Raw genomic sequence first — 13425 nt, 5'->3', positions numbered from 1 at the left:
CACTCCTCTCCCCTCCGCCACCCTCCCTGCAGGGGGGAAGGAGGAGGGGGGGCTTAGTGTGGCCAGCACATGGCGTGGGGAAGGCTCTGCTGCCGGGGTGGAGGTTTTCTGGCCTTGGTTTGGCTTTGTTGAGGGTTTGTCGGTGCTGCAGGATCTCGAAGTGGTGCGCAAGACGGGCTTTTGTTTTCCAGATTCATGCATTGATCACAGGCCCATTTGACACGCCTTATGAAGGGGGTTTCTTCTTGTTCCTGTTTCGCTGTCCTCCAGATTATCCCATCCACCCGCCGCGGGTCAAACTGATGACAACGGGAAATAACACAGTGAGGTTTAACCCCAACTTCTACCGCAATGGGAAAGTCTGCCTGAGTATTCTAGGGTAAGAGGAGACTTTGGCTCTTTTGATGGGAGGTCAGGAGGCGGCTGCAGGCTGCTGCCTTCCCTCCTCACGCCTCCTTCTCGGCGCGTTGTGCCCCGTTCTCACCCCAGACCTGTGCTCGGGTGCACCTTTCTGCTTCTGTGAAGTCGTGTGCGGAGTCAGAGCCATAAAGCAGCACAAATTCCTCTACTGAAATAACAGTCTAACTCGTTTTTAACCGCACCTGAGAGGGGAGCAGGGGAAGCTCCACGTTCAGAGGATGCTGATGCTTTTTTCCTGCTTCCCCCTGCGAAGCCTCGGCCCCAGGCACTTTCTTCCGCTTTTGCGCTTTGCAGCCTGATCCTGAAGGTTGTTTGAATGTAGGGTTTTGTGGTTTTAATTTCCTCTCCCTGTGTGGGTTTAAAAATAAATAAATAAAATTAAAAGCCGCTAAGAACTTCCTTGAGAGCCATTCGACTTGCTCTGGGCTTCCACCTACACAGAGTATGGCGGTGCGGGGGGGACGGTTCAGGAGCGCTGCTCCAGTCCTGCCTGTCCCAACAGGCTCCGCTGCAAAAACGCTGCTTATTATTCACCTATTTGATTTTTAAACGTGTGAAAGTCCCGGTGGGTTGAATGGTTCTGCCAGAGGAAGCCTCGCCGTGGTGGGATGTTCCCAACCCTCGCTACGAAGGTTTTGGTTGCCGGTAAAAAAAGGCTTTTTGTGGAAACTCTGGAGTGGTGCAGCTGGGGTGTCAGTGTGGGGTTCCTCCTGCTGCAGGGGGATGGCAGCCAGGTGAGGAAGGGACAGTGGTGGCTTGAGTTGCTGGAGGGATTTGAGCAACTGGCAGGAGTCTGAGCTGTGGTTGTAAGGCTGCTGGGCTGGTTCCAGCGGTGCCGTGTGTGTGCCGCTCACACCAAAGCTGGTCCAAGTAGCTGATACCCATCAGCTGATAGATACCAGCCTCGGGGCTGGGTGAATTTCACTGAATTTCACTGAATTTTTAGAGTTGGAAGGGACCATAAAGATAATCTAGTCCAACTCCCCTGCTGAAGCAGGGTTACCTAGAGCTAGAGCGTGTTACTCAGGAGCATCCAGGCGGGGCTTGAAGATCTCCAGAGAAGGGGACTCCACACCCTCCCTGGGCAGCCTCTTCCAGGGCTCTGCCACCCTCACTGTGAAGAAGTTTTTTCTCATATTTGAGTGAAACCTCTTATGTGAGAGGTGGGTTGTGCTGGGAAACACCTTCCTTGGCATAAGGAGTCTTCCTCATCCAGTGGGCTGGATGCCAGCCGCAGGGCACTGGGGTGTGCAGGGCACGGCCGTGGCTCAGGGGTCCGTGGTGCCCAGCAGCTCCCACACAAGCTGCCTCGTTGCTCCTGCAATTGTAGCCCTGGCAGAGACTAAATTATTGAAGAGCGAACAAAGAGCCTCGGCCTGAGCAGAAATGGGAAGCACGGAGGGAGCTGCAAGTGAAAGGATTTAGGAAGAGCATATGTGGGTCAGCACACCCTGGTTGAGCTCACAGGGAGACAGGTCTGTATGTGGAACGAGGATATTAAGGGCGAGCAGCAGAACGGCTGCTTCTGCTTGTGCTGTTCTGTGCAAAGGTTTTTGCTACACTCTGTGTATGGAACAGGCACCTTTTTCCTACAGCAGAGCATCCGTCGGTGCTTTTGATGGCAAGGCTTGTGCTGAGTGTCTGATTGCACAAGTGATGGTTTAGTTTCAGTCTTGAAAATCAGATTTTGGTTCTGGTTTTGACTTCTGGTGGTGCTGGGAGCTCGTGTTGCTGCAGGCTCTGTGCGAGATGGTGGCCGTAGCTGTGAAGTGCCCCATAAAATGCTTGGAAATGTTACTTTTCCTTTTCCATCACACACCATGTGTGATGCCCTGTGTGTGGTAGCAGTGAAGTGAAGTTTACCAGCCTCTCTTGCCTTGCTTACACTGAAGTACTCGTTTGGTTGAGGGAATAAACTACTTGGACCCTGAAGACTTTCTCGGTGCCCAGGGCTTTCAGTGTCTGTAGCGGCTGTTTCTTTTCCTGTCGCATTTCTTTAAGGTGTAGATGTGGTTTCCCAAACTTTCTGATCTTTGGGAGTTGGAGGGATGGTGCTCACTGGGCCAGTCCCGTGTCGTTAATTGATGTTTTTCTGTTTTACTGCCTCAGCACCTGGACCGGGCCGGCGTGGAGCCCAGCGCAGAGTATCTCCTCAGTCCTCATCTCCATCCAGTCCCTGATGACTGAGAACCCCTATCACAACGAACCCGGCTTCGAGCAGGTGAGAGTTGGAGGTGGATGGTCTCTGCTTCTGCAGCTCTTTTGTCTTTTCCCTCCACACCTTTCTCCTGGTGGCAAATCCCACCCTGGAAGCGGCGACAGAAGTAGGTGATGTCGCTTGGCTGTTTTGCAGCTCCCTCTGCCTCCAGTCGGAGCGTGAGGGGGAGTTTAGAGCCAGCTCTGAACCAGAGGCTGCTCCTCACGTATGTGTAGGGTAACAGAAGAACAAGAGGCATTGGAGAAGTTGCTGGGGAGATGGGATGGCTCTTCGTGTCGCTGCTACGCGACTCCTGAAATGGCTTCCTCGGGACACATTGTCACGCAGGAACCAAACTGCTCAGGTTTTCAGGGTCTCCAGCATCTTGGAGAGAGGCAGGTTCCTGTGCTAACTTTATTAGTTGACCTGGCTCTACAGCTGCGTGAGTCCGAGGCTCTGGAGACATGTAAAATCTTGCCGGCTTTTCGTTTGCAGTATAAGTTAGCTCAGTATACGTGGCACAGACAAAGCTGTAGTGGGTTCGTGCACCAGTGAAATTCATCGGGCCCAGGAGGGAGAGAAGATGAGCCATCATTGCAGTCGTGTGGACTCACTGGCCCAAATTTTATTTCCAGGAGAGGCACCCTGGGGACAGCAAGAACTATAACGAGTGCATTCGGCACGAGACCATCCGGGTAGCAGTGTGTGACATGCTGGAAGGAAAGTGTCCCTGTCCTGAGCCCTTACGGTACGGAAAAGAGGCATGGAGGGAGGGAGGGAGCATAAGAAAGTGGGTGTGGGGAAGCAGGATAAACTTCTCTGGCCGCTATTCCTGGGAGTTGCTTCAGGGAAGAACAAGTCTTTAACTCTCCCTGGTCCAGCAAAGAGTCGTTTTGTTTCCCCCAAGTGGATGGTTGATCTGTGCAGCAGCAAAGGCTGTGTTAATAAGCAGCCTCTGCATTATTATGCATCGACCGATGGCTGCATCCTCTGACTTGGGTGTGAGAATAAATGTGCCTTGTCTTATGGGGGGGAAAAACACGTCTCAGAGGGAGGGGAGCACAGCTGTTGTGCATCCTCTGACTTGGGTGTGAGAATAAATGTGCCTTGTCTTATGGGGGGGAAAACACATCTCGGAGGGAGGGGAGCACAGCTGTTGTGGAAACACGTGCAGAATCTCTCCAGCTGAATCTCTCGCTGTGTCCTGCCTCGCTGTGCCCTGTTAATTGCCTGGGACACCCTGTGTGGGGTCCACCCTGACACAGGAGCTGGAGCTCAGTGGGATGGGGTGACCCGGGGTGGTGGGACAATGTTATAACATTGGTGTTTCGTGTTGACTCTTTACGTTCAGGGGCGTGATGGAGAAATCCTTCATGGAATACTACGACTTCTATGAAGGGGTGTGTAAAGAGAGACTTTACCTCCAAGGACAGACAATGCAGGTGGGTGGCAGACAATTTTCTTGTAGATAACGCACTGCCTTAGGGGGGTGTTGTTAGTGACAACCAACAATGTGCAGCACCTACAGGTACATGGGGTGGGTCTGGATCTTTCTCATGAGCTGTATATTCCAACTTTGAATCATGAAACAGAGACATTCCTGTGGGTAAAACACTACCTTCCCCGAGTTCAGAGTACACACACAGTGTTTTCAAGGCTGTTGGATTTTTGAGTGCTGGACCTGAGGTGTTCTCAGAGGGAGCAGGTTGAACTTTCAGCCCTGGAACCAGTACAGTCTGTTTTGGAGGGCGCAGGCAGGTTATCTAATGCTGGTGGCAACTGGATTCTATAGCAGCACCTTCCTGTTGGGACACCGGTGGAGTTTCACTTTCTCTTGAGGTCCCTTTGCTCATACAGCAGACAGGAACTTTGCTCTGACACTCCTTGTTCTCTCAGATAAGATTGAAAGTGGCTGAGTCAAAAGTTACCGGGGGAGGGAGAGGTGGGGGCACGGTGACAGAGTGGCAGACACATCTAGACAGGTTGAATACAGGAGCTTGTTTCTGCAGGAAAGCAGACTTTAAAGAATAGATTGCCAAGCTATTTGCATATGAACAGTTGTGTCTTCCTCCCTCATCAGCCACCTCTTGTCTGACTCATTGAGAATTTCCACTGCTAAGAAAAGATGGAGGTGGTTGATTTAATGCCTCTGAGCCCTTTTTTTCCTGTCAGTGCCGTCACTTGCTGTGTAATTCATAAACTGAAAGTGCTCCCAAAGGAGGAGGGTTGATGTTTGGAGTGAGAAATTCCTGTAAGGAAGGTCAGTGCCTGACTTATAGCTGTGGAGAGGACTGAAGCCTGTGCAGTGAAGTTTGATGACTAATATTAGAGGGTTGTCAGGTGTTGTTCCCCCCTCTTATTTCTTCTTCGAGGAGCCAGGGCTCAGTTGCCTTCTCCAGGGTGTGTGAAGATCACTGTGTTGTGCTCAGTTCTCAGGGGCAGTGACTGCTGGAGCCAGGGCTCAGTTGCCTTCTCCAGGGTTTGTGAAGATCACTGTTTTGTGCTCAGTTCTCAGTTCTCAGGGGCAGTGACTGCCGTGGTCTGTTTTTCCGCTCACTTGGGAACAGTAGCCCAGCAAACACGAGCACAAGGTGCTGGGGAGATGCTGTTGTCACCTGCACTACCCTGTATTTAAAATGAAGTCACTCCAGGCTCAGTATCAGTTGAGTGCTTGCCAGATGTGTTGCCTTCTTAACTCTGGGGCCACGTGTTGGCTTGTACCAAAGATTTCCATCAGATGGGACAGGGTAAACTCCACCATCTATAGCTCTGACAACATGTCTTTGACCTGGGACGGGGATAAAAGCAGCAAATGTTAAATAATCTCCAGAGACTTTCTGCCTCTTGGCTACGTCTCAGCTGGGGGCCTGGATTGAAAATGAGAATAACGATGCTTTCCTTTGGGAAGGGTCTGTAGCACTGAGGGGCTTTCATTGGTCGTGTTTTCCCTGCCTCCTTGGGCCTGAGACCAAATCTTGGAAATAGTTTTTACTTCCTCAAAGCTGTAAAAATCCAACCTGTGTCTGCTTGGCCTTTCATCTGGTTTTGAAGTTTGCTTGGGGTTTGTAAGGATTCCCGAAAGAGACTCCAAAAAGGAAGTCTTCACCCTCTGCCATGACAATGGAAAGTTCAGAGGCCCCTCCATCTTAAGATGGGATTTAACCTGGTGCTGCTTTTGGCTGGGGTAGAGTTAATTTTCTTCACTGTAGCTAATGTAGGGCTGTGTGCTGGACACGTGTTGATAACAGTGGGGTATTTCAGTCACTGCTGAGCAGCGCTTTCACAGAGTCAAGGCCTTTTCTGCTCCTCATCCCACCCCACCAGAGACTAGGCTGGGGGTGCACAAGAAGCTGGGAGTGGACACAGCCAGGACAGCTGACCCCAACTGGGCAAGGGCTGTTCGGTACCGTGTAACATCATGCTCAGCAGTAACCTGGTGCTGCTTTTGGCTGGGGTAGAGTTAATTTTCTTCACTGTAGCTAATGTAGGGCTGTGTGCTGGACACGTGTTGATAACAGTGGGGTATTTCAGTCACTGCTGAGCAGCGCTTTCACAGAGTCAAGGCCTTTTCTGCTCCTCATCCCACCCCACCAGAGACTAGGCTGGGGGTGCACAAGAAGCTGGGAGTGGACACAGCCAGGACAGCTGACCCCAACTGGGCAAGGGCTGTTCAGTACCGTATAACATCATGCTCAGCAGATAAAACTGGGGGAAGAAGAAGGAAGGGGGGGATGTTCGAAGTTGTGGCATTTTTCTTCCCAAGTACCCATTGGGCGTGATGGAGTCTTGCTGCCCTGGGGGTGGCTGAACACCCGCCTGCTGATGGGAAGCAGGGAATGAATTCCTTGTTTTACTTTGCTCTTACTTCACTTCTTAAACTGCCTTTATCTCAACCCACGAGTTTTCTTTCTTTTCCAACTCTCTGCATCCTGCTGGGGGGAGTGAGTGAGCGGCTGCGTGGGGCTCGGTTGCTGCCTGGGGTTAAACCACGACCAACTCCCAAGTCTTTGACCATTTGTTGCCCAAATCCTACACAACTTTTTTTCCTTTCTGCCTCTTCCCAGAAGGGTAATGCTCTATATGAATAGCTTTATCTATGGTTTCCTTCCAGGATCCTTTTGGTGAAAAACGAGGCCACTTTGACTATCAGTCCCTATTAGTGCGTTTGCAAGGAATTCGGCAGAAGGTGCAAGAGAAACACCAGCAGGAGAATACAGAAATAGACTCTGAGAGCAGCTCCTCCGAGACAGAGACAGACACTCAAGGTTGCTCTAAAGCTTAGAGCTGCGCTGCCGGTGGAGGGGCCGAGCCGTGGGGATGTCCTGTCTTCACACTCTAGAGACCCCCGACAGACTCCACAACCCAACCGATGCCAGAGCGGAGAGGACTGGGGGATGTCTTCTGTCTCCTTTTACTGCTCTGGTGGATAACGCTGAACGAGAAGACTTCATGCTAGACAAAGCCAAGCTTGTGACAGGCTACTCTTAAAAAGGTACTTACTATGCTAGAAAGCTGGAGCATGTGGCATCAGGTTATTTTTTGGAAACACCTACACTGGTTGGTTTTTTTTTTTTTCCTTTATTTTTTTTTTTTCCTCCATTTGATTAAAGAATGAGATCTAGACTGCGAATCCTCTTGACAGCTTTTCTGTTCCTAGACAGTGAGCCCCTTCCCCGGGGCCGTGCTGAACGTGGAGCTGTGGGAGCACTTTGATGAGCCCAGGGTATGACGGGGCCCACGCACCCCGTGCCCAGGTGAAACCTTTTTTTTGGTGCGGGTTGGGAGAGAGATGGAGCCTCTCTGCTCTGTGGAGCCCACCTACCTGATGTCTTTCTTCTAGACACTGTTCTAGACAGACCAAAGATAAAAGAGCAGTGGTGGAATCTGGGCTCCTTTCTGAAAGCTTTACTCAAGCCCTGGGTGACTTCGTCCACTGAGACTCCAGGCGCAAAGGGGCAGATGAGAAGTGGAAACAGCAAGAATCCAGGAATCAAGTGCAGGTGTGTTCGTCTTGGTGATCTGGGGAAGGGGGGGTGAGAAGAACATGGGTCAGAGATGGGGAGAGCACTTATAAGTCGAGTTTGTGTACTATTTCTTTAAGGTATTGATTTGAATTTAGCATCCTAGAAATACTTTATTCTGGCTGCTCTGAAGGGAGCTGTTTTTTTTTCCTTAACTGAAGTATTCTTTACTTTCCACCTCCCTAGTCAGTACAGTATTTTATTTTCCTCCCTTCCTCCTCCTCCTGCCTCCACCGGCAGATCCGAGCGCTGGGATAAGGGGCCGTTCCAGCGGAGGAAGCTGCTGTTTGGGGTGGAGCTCCTCGGAGGTGGACGCCTTGTTGCCGACAGATTCCTTTGCCAAACTTAGCCCAGTGTCGTCGAGTTTAACACTTCGGTGCTTTTGAACGTTTTAAAGCAGCAGCTTTTCTTTTTTTTTTTACTGTGAGCAGAGCCCCTCGGCGAGACGCCTGCGAGTGCCATTACATCAAAGTGCAGTCGGTGTAACTTGGGTGGAGGCGAAACACACGGTTTCTCCAGGTGTTATGAGCCTGGGGATGGTTGATTGGAGCAGTGTAACATTTTGTTGATAAAGAGCTTAATCTACTTTTTTTTTTTTGTTGTATTATTCCTTTTATGGGAGCTTTGATAGAAAGCTGAGCACAAAGTTGCACATTGTCCTGGGCCCTCTCCCGGTTTCCTTAAACACCTTCCCACCAGCTCGGCCCCGTTTCAGACTCCTCGTGGTGGTGGGAGAACTTCCAACACAGTCTAAAGGAAAAAAAAGGGCAGAAAGAGGGGGCCTGGAAGGCCCCTGCCACGTGCTGCACAGAAAGGCAATGCCCCACACCTCACTCAATTATTGTCACTCTCTGATTTCGATCGACTCTTGCAGAACTCAGAGGCCTGCACACTGCTGCTCCGGCAGCGCCGAAAACCCGAAAGGTGGAAACATTTTGGAATTGTTAAGGTGCCGTTGAACAACTCGGGGAACCTTTTTTTTTCCTCCCCCTTTAGCAAGTAAACACCCCTGGGTCTGTCATTGGCTTGATTTCGACTTAAACCCTGTCTCCCCCTCGAGGGAAAGCTGAACTTACATAGGACTCACTCAACACACACCAGAGGAGAGTAAATAAAGCGGTGTTCACCTCGGAAGCAGCTCTGGGGGAGGTGGGGGGGTCTCCCCACGAGTCCCCAGCTGCCTGATATTTTACCACCTCTTCAATCCCATTGTAAATGTCACGTTGTTTTTCACCATTCAGTAGCGTCGTGGGTAGAGCTGTGACTCCCCTGCCTTCCCCAGGCAGAGCTGGGTCTGAAATCTGTTTGTGGTGCATGTGGCGTTACCATCCACCCATACAAGGAAACGAGAAAATGCCTTATTGTGGACACTATTCACATAACTCGCATGTGGCTGTAAAAGAGAAGTATTAGTTTTATAGCTCTAATGTCGTCTGTCCTACCATTTCTGAATGTTTCCATTTCAAAGTGACAATCCTCAAATGACTGCTCTAGACAGAGATGTTTTAGCAACAGATTTTTAGACCTAATTGAGTTGAAAATATATGCACAAGAGTCACTCTAAGATACCTTGTTTATATACTATTGTACATAAGATTTTCTTTTTTTTTCTTTTTTTTTTTTTTTTTTTTTTTGTGCAATAAAGTTTGTTTTGGCAGAATCTAGACTGTGGTGCTCCTTAGTGGAACAACGCCTTGGTCACAGAACGTTCCTCAGAGTCACTGCTGCTCCCAGATCCTTTAGTTGGAGTCACATTGGCAGTTGCAGTAGCAGCTCAGATAATTTCCCTCTTGCCGTGACACGGTCATTATTAGTTGTCTGTAACAGTAAGTGGCATTTCCACCCACAACAGAGAAAATTCAGAGGTAAGCAAGTAGGAATTAGTCCTGTTAAACTTCTCAAGCTAGACGCTTTTTAGAAAAGTTTTATTTCAAGTCCACTGTCGCTGTGTTTCAGGTGATATGCAAATAACCCCACAAGAAGAATTATGTACAGGCACAGAACACGTAGCAGTCAAGGTATCGCCTCCTTGGCTTCCTCTGGAGTGATTTCCTGAGAGTAGAGCTCTGTAAAGAGAGCAGGCAGCCAGTACTGAGGTTCTCCTGCCGCCTGCGTATCCAGCCAGGCCATTCCTTCCTTCAGCAAGTGTTCCTGTGCAGAGAGAGCAGAAACTGTGAGTGAGATGTCACTAAATTCCTGAGAAGCTGTTCCCAGCAGAGGCCTGACCCCACATTCACTCTAGGGTAAGGGAGGGTGAAGAACTCAGGATATCAGAATTCGAATTTTACTAAGAGAAATACCCAGCCACGTTGATGTAGGACCTAACAAGATGCAGGTTTTAATGGTGTCACTTGACTCCAGTCTGCACCAGGGACCTTCATACGTACCAGCACCTGCTTGGCGCGTTCCGTCTCCCACTTCAGGCTGGATCTGATCTCGCTGACTGTTACGTAGCCCTTTTTCTGAAATGAGAGGAAAAAACCCATGTGCTTTATTATCCATAGCTCAGGGAGCGGGGACAGTTTTACTCTGGCCTGGTCTAGTCACAGTTCTCTGTCACAGAAGCAATAAGCTTCTTTCAAGGTGGTTGTATTTTAACCTCCCCTGGCTCCGTACCTCTGCCAGCTGCAGGACGACGGTGTGATCCATGTTCAGTTCTGCTGGTACAGACTGGATCAGATACGTCCCACCAACGGGGATAATCCCAAAGCCATTCCCCAAGACCTTCAGTTTCTTGATTGCGCGGAGGAGATCATCCCTGGGAAGGAAGAGGTCAGCACAAGGCTTTAAGGGTAGAGCCTCTCTCAGACTGCACACTGTGCTCCCTTAATGAGGGAGACCTGATGTATAATAATAGCAATAATAGCTCTTTAGAGCTTGCTGCAGTTTCAGGAAACCCACAGCTGGAAAAAATGTTAATAAATCAATTTAAAATTAGTTTGCCTATCTGTGCCCCCTTCAGAAGTGGACTTGCATTAGGGACATGCTTGGAGCACCTGAGCTGCAAGTGCTAAACTTTAAGATTCAGCCCCAATTAGTGATCTTGGTGAGTTGTGCCCCAAAATCTGCTTCTGACAAGTATCAGCCCCTTCCTTCAGCTCAGGAGATCACAGCAGCTTCAGCAGAATGTGGCAGTAGAACTGGATTTGCAGGGGACTAATTGCTCAAGGCAACAGTCCTTTATGCCTTAGGGCTCCCAGAGAAAGCACAGAGCTGCTTCCTGAAATGCTGAAGTCATTAATTGTGGATCGCAACTCCAATTTGGGGGGCCAATTAACAGCAGCACCTTCAAATGCTGCTGAGACCAGTCACCCCCTTTTCTTCCCCGAATGCTACTCGATTCCCCTTCCCTGTAACGCGCCGACACTCACTGGCTGACATCCTGGGCAAACTTCCCCCTTCCCTTCAGCACTTGCTGATGAAGTTCTTCCAGCGTTATCAGACCTAGGAGTCAACAGAAGGGGACGGGAAAGCGTTACAGCAACAGGGCAACAGGATTCCTCCAGCCAGAGCCCTCAAGGGCCCTTTGTGCCTCTGCCACGGGCTCCCTCCCCCTGGCCCTTCCACAGCGGCTGTTCATTGTTCCCAGCATCACGCCCTGGGTGAGATAAGCATCCAGTTACTTCTGGGCCCACAACAGTCAGCTGTTGCCTTCTCCCACAAATGTACGGGACTCGAGTTTCAGCTGGCTTTGCTGTAGCCCATTCCTGGTCTCAGATTGCCCTTTTGGAGTGAAGAACATCAACTGTCTGTTCATTAGGCACTTAGCACTGGTATTCCAACTCTTCTGGATATCGCTGTGATCCTTCAGAGACAATCCTACTGCTGGGCTCAAAGCAGGAACTGAGCAGTTTCGTGCTCCTTCAAGATCGTCACTGATTCCTGCTCCTTCCCCATAAAACTGCGAATTATGGTTTTCTTACCCAAACGGGGCAGAGTTGGTTGATTTCTGTAGAAATCAATAAAGCTGGGTGACTGCCAGCGGGGGGCAGCTGTACCATTGTAGAAACCAAACAAGGCTTTTTGGGGGCAACGAAGACAAAACTGCCATCTCAGATATTTTGTGAAATCTACTAAAGAACGTTACACTGAGTGATGCCACTCCTGTTCCACAGGGAAAAGGTGTCCTCCTGCTCTGTTCCCGACACGGTGGGATCCTCACCTCCATTCCTGTGTTTCAGAGCCAGGCAAACTTCGATGATCTGCACACCCAGCTCATAGTAAAAGTCTCCAACTCCCAGCATCTCTGACCAGAATCCTTTACCGGCTGTGAAGTGAGAAAGGGGAAAGTGATTAGACCATGGGCAAAAGCACCCTTAACAATTACTGATGCCAATCAGGCTGCTCACAAACCTCACTGCAAGGACTCAGATCTGTCAATGAAAAGTCTCCATTTTGGTTCTTTCCACCTGTTTTCCCCCACCCTTTTAAATAAATAGGACCCAACGGTACATTACGCCAATTCACAAACCCTACAAATCAAAACACCATCAGCTTTCCTCAAGGACAACTTCCAGCAGCTTCACTAGGAGCTGTTATGAGAACAGCGAGAGGAATCCTTGGTCATTAACCCCTGGTGCCTGTTCCTCACATGCCAGAGGATCCACCCCGATGGTGGCACACATGTCCTGGAACTGGACCCGGAACTCGGGGTTTTTCCGGATCTCTTGCTTGTGTTTGCTGGCAAACTCTTCTAAGTTGGTCTTAAACATGTCCAGCTGCTTTGACATCTGAAAAGAGAATTGCAGAGGAGCGTTTCTGTCTCAGTGCTTATTTAATGCAGTTTTTCTGTTAACCAGCCCCCCACAGGCACTGAGGGAGCAGAGTCAGGAAACACTGACGTGCTGCCCACCCAGTGCCCATGGCCCCAGTGGTTTTAAAGGAAGGAAACAAGATGAAATCACTCAATTGAATCAGAATTCTCCACATGTACACTTTTAACACTGAACACAGACTAAAACAGTGGGGATAAGACAAGGCAAAGGGCTGTTCCAACCCTCAGAAGGGGGGGCAGTGGTGATGTACGCGGGGCAGAAACAGTTCTACAGAAAAATGACTTTGCTGAGGTCCTGAGAAGAGACCTGTAGCAAACATCACAGCTCTCTGATGGAAAGGCAGCCTAAAGGGTGCTGTCATTATCCACACTGCTCAAGGGTAATGCTCCAGACACTGAAGCAGAGGGGGAAATGAAGCCCAGGTTTGCAGCTGGGCTCACAAACCAAGGTTATTCCCTCTGCCAGGGGGGCTGCTCCCACCTGAGCCAGCTGGTCTTCGGCCAGGACCGTCCCTCGCTCCTTGTACTTCGCCTGCAGGAGGAAAACGGGATGATGGAGACAGCGCTGCAGGATGGATGGACCAGAACCCAAAACTGGACGGGGGAAATGCTCCTTGAAGATGGATGAACCATGAGGACCCACAGCCTGGTGCCCTGGGCAAGCAGGGAGGCTGCCAGGGAGCTCCAGGCACCCTGGGCTTGGAGCAGGGCTGGTGTGAGGATGGGGATGGCCCCACACCTGGCACCCCGGACACAGGGCTGAAGGGTCTGACCCCCCTGGCACGGGACTGGTGGACCCTGGCAGCTCCCTACCAGAGACAGGTGAGGTGGGAACCCCCGTGGGGCCTGGCAATCTCCCCCGGGGCCACTGAGTCCTGGCACCCCTCACAGGGGCCTGATACCTCCCCCCACGAGCCCGGTGGGTCCTGATTTCCCCCTGACATGGGCCTGGCAACGCCCCTGCGGCCTGGAGCCCCCCTCATGTGGGTCTGAATTCCCCCCCACAGGCCTGG

The 13425-nt window shown here is 50.5% G+C and overlaps 2 protein-coding genes across 8 annotated transcripts in view; one reads left to right on the top strand and one right to left on the bottom strand.

Annotated features, from left to right (window-relative positions):
- Window positions 1-9231, top strand: part of UBE2Z (ubiquitin conjugating enzyme E2Z) — a 10878-nt gene extending 1647 nt beyond the window's left edge. Inside the window, exons 2-8 of one of the 7 annotated variants that reach the window (XR_001413856.1) lie at window positions 192-379; window positions 2530-2641; window positions 3253-3365; window positions 3969-4059; window positions 6729-7109; window positions 7279-7371; window positions 7458-9231. Coding sequence is in view for 1 of the 7 variants with exons in the window: in XM_014959011.1 (XP_014814497.1) it covers window positions 192-379; window positions 2530-2641; window positions 3253-3365; window positions 3969-4059; window positions 6729-6899 (675 nt within the window). In the remaining 6 variants the exon portion in view is untranslated. Of the gene's footprint in view, window positions 1-191; window positions 380-2529; window positions 2642-3252; window positions 3366-3968; window positions 4060-6728 lie in introns of all 7 variants that reach the window. The other 6 variants (XR_001413855.1, XR_001413854.1, XR_001413853.1 and 3 more) reach the window with 6 other exon arrangements.
- Window positions 9232-9270: 39 nt separating this feature from the next.
- LOC106897983 (vacuolar-sorting protein SNF8) lies at window positions 9271-12941 on the bottom strand. Its single transcript, XM_014959015.1, has 7 exons — window positions 12894-12941; window positions 12230-12368; window positions 11801-11905; window positions 11010-11082; window positions 10255-10396; window positions 10026-10100; window positions 9271-9789 (listed from the first exon to the last, which is right to left on the bottom strand). Exons 2-7 carry the CDS (start codon window positions 12366-12368, stop codon window positions 9652-9654), a joined length of 672 nt encoding a protein of 223 aa, XP_014814501.1. The 5' UTR covers window positions 12894-12941; the 3' UTR covers window positions 9271-9651.
- Window positions 12942-13425: the final 484 nt, after the last annotated feature.

This window comes from Calidris pugnax, unplaced genomic scaffold (assembly GCF_001431845.1).
Source record: "Calidris pugnax isolate Ruff unplaced genomic scaffold, ASM143184v1 scaffold335, whole genome shotgun sequence".
In the NCBI taxonomy this organism is placed as follows: domain Eukaryota; kingdom Metazoa; phylum Chordata; class Aves; order Charadriiformes; family Scolopacidae; genus Calidris; species Calidris pugnax.
Note: the sequence above shows the minus strand (reverse complement) of the source record. Positions and strands in the feature narration are given on the sequence as shown.

What these genes read in the sequence shown, in the direction of transcription:
- LOC106897983 (XM_014959015.1), bottom strand. Translation starts at nt 12,368, where the DNA reads ATGTCAAAGCAGCTGGACATGTTTAAGACCAACTTAGAAGAGTTTGCC. An exon ending in TCTGAAACACAGGAATGGAG is followed by an intron (nt 11,083 to 11,800) that starts GTGAGGATCCCA and finishes GTTGACTCCTAG; the next exon opens with GTCTGATAACGCTGGAAGAA. An exon ending in TTTGCCCAGGATGTCAGCCA is followed by an intron (nt 10,397 to 11,009) that starts GTGAGTGTCGGC and finishes CTTCCTTCCCAG; the next exon opens with GGATGATCTCCTCCGCGCAA.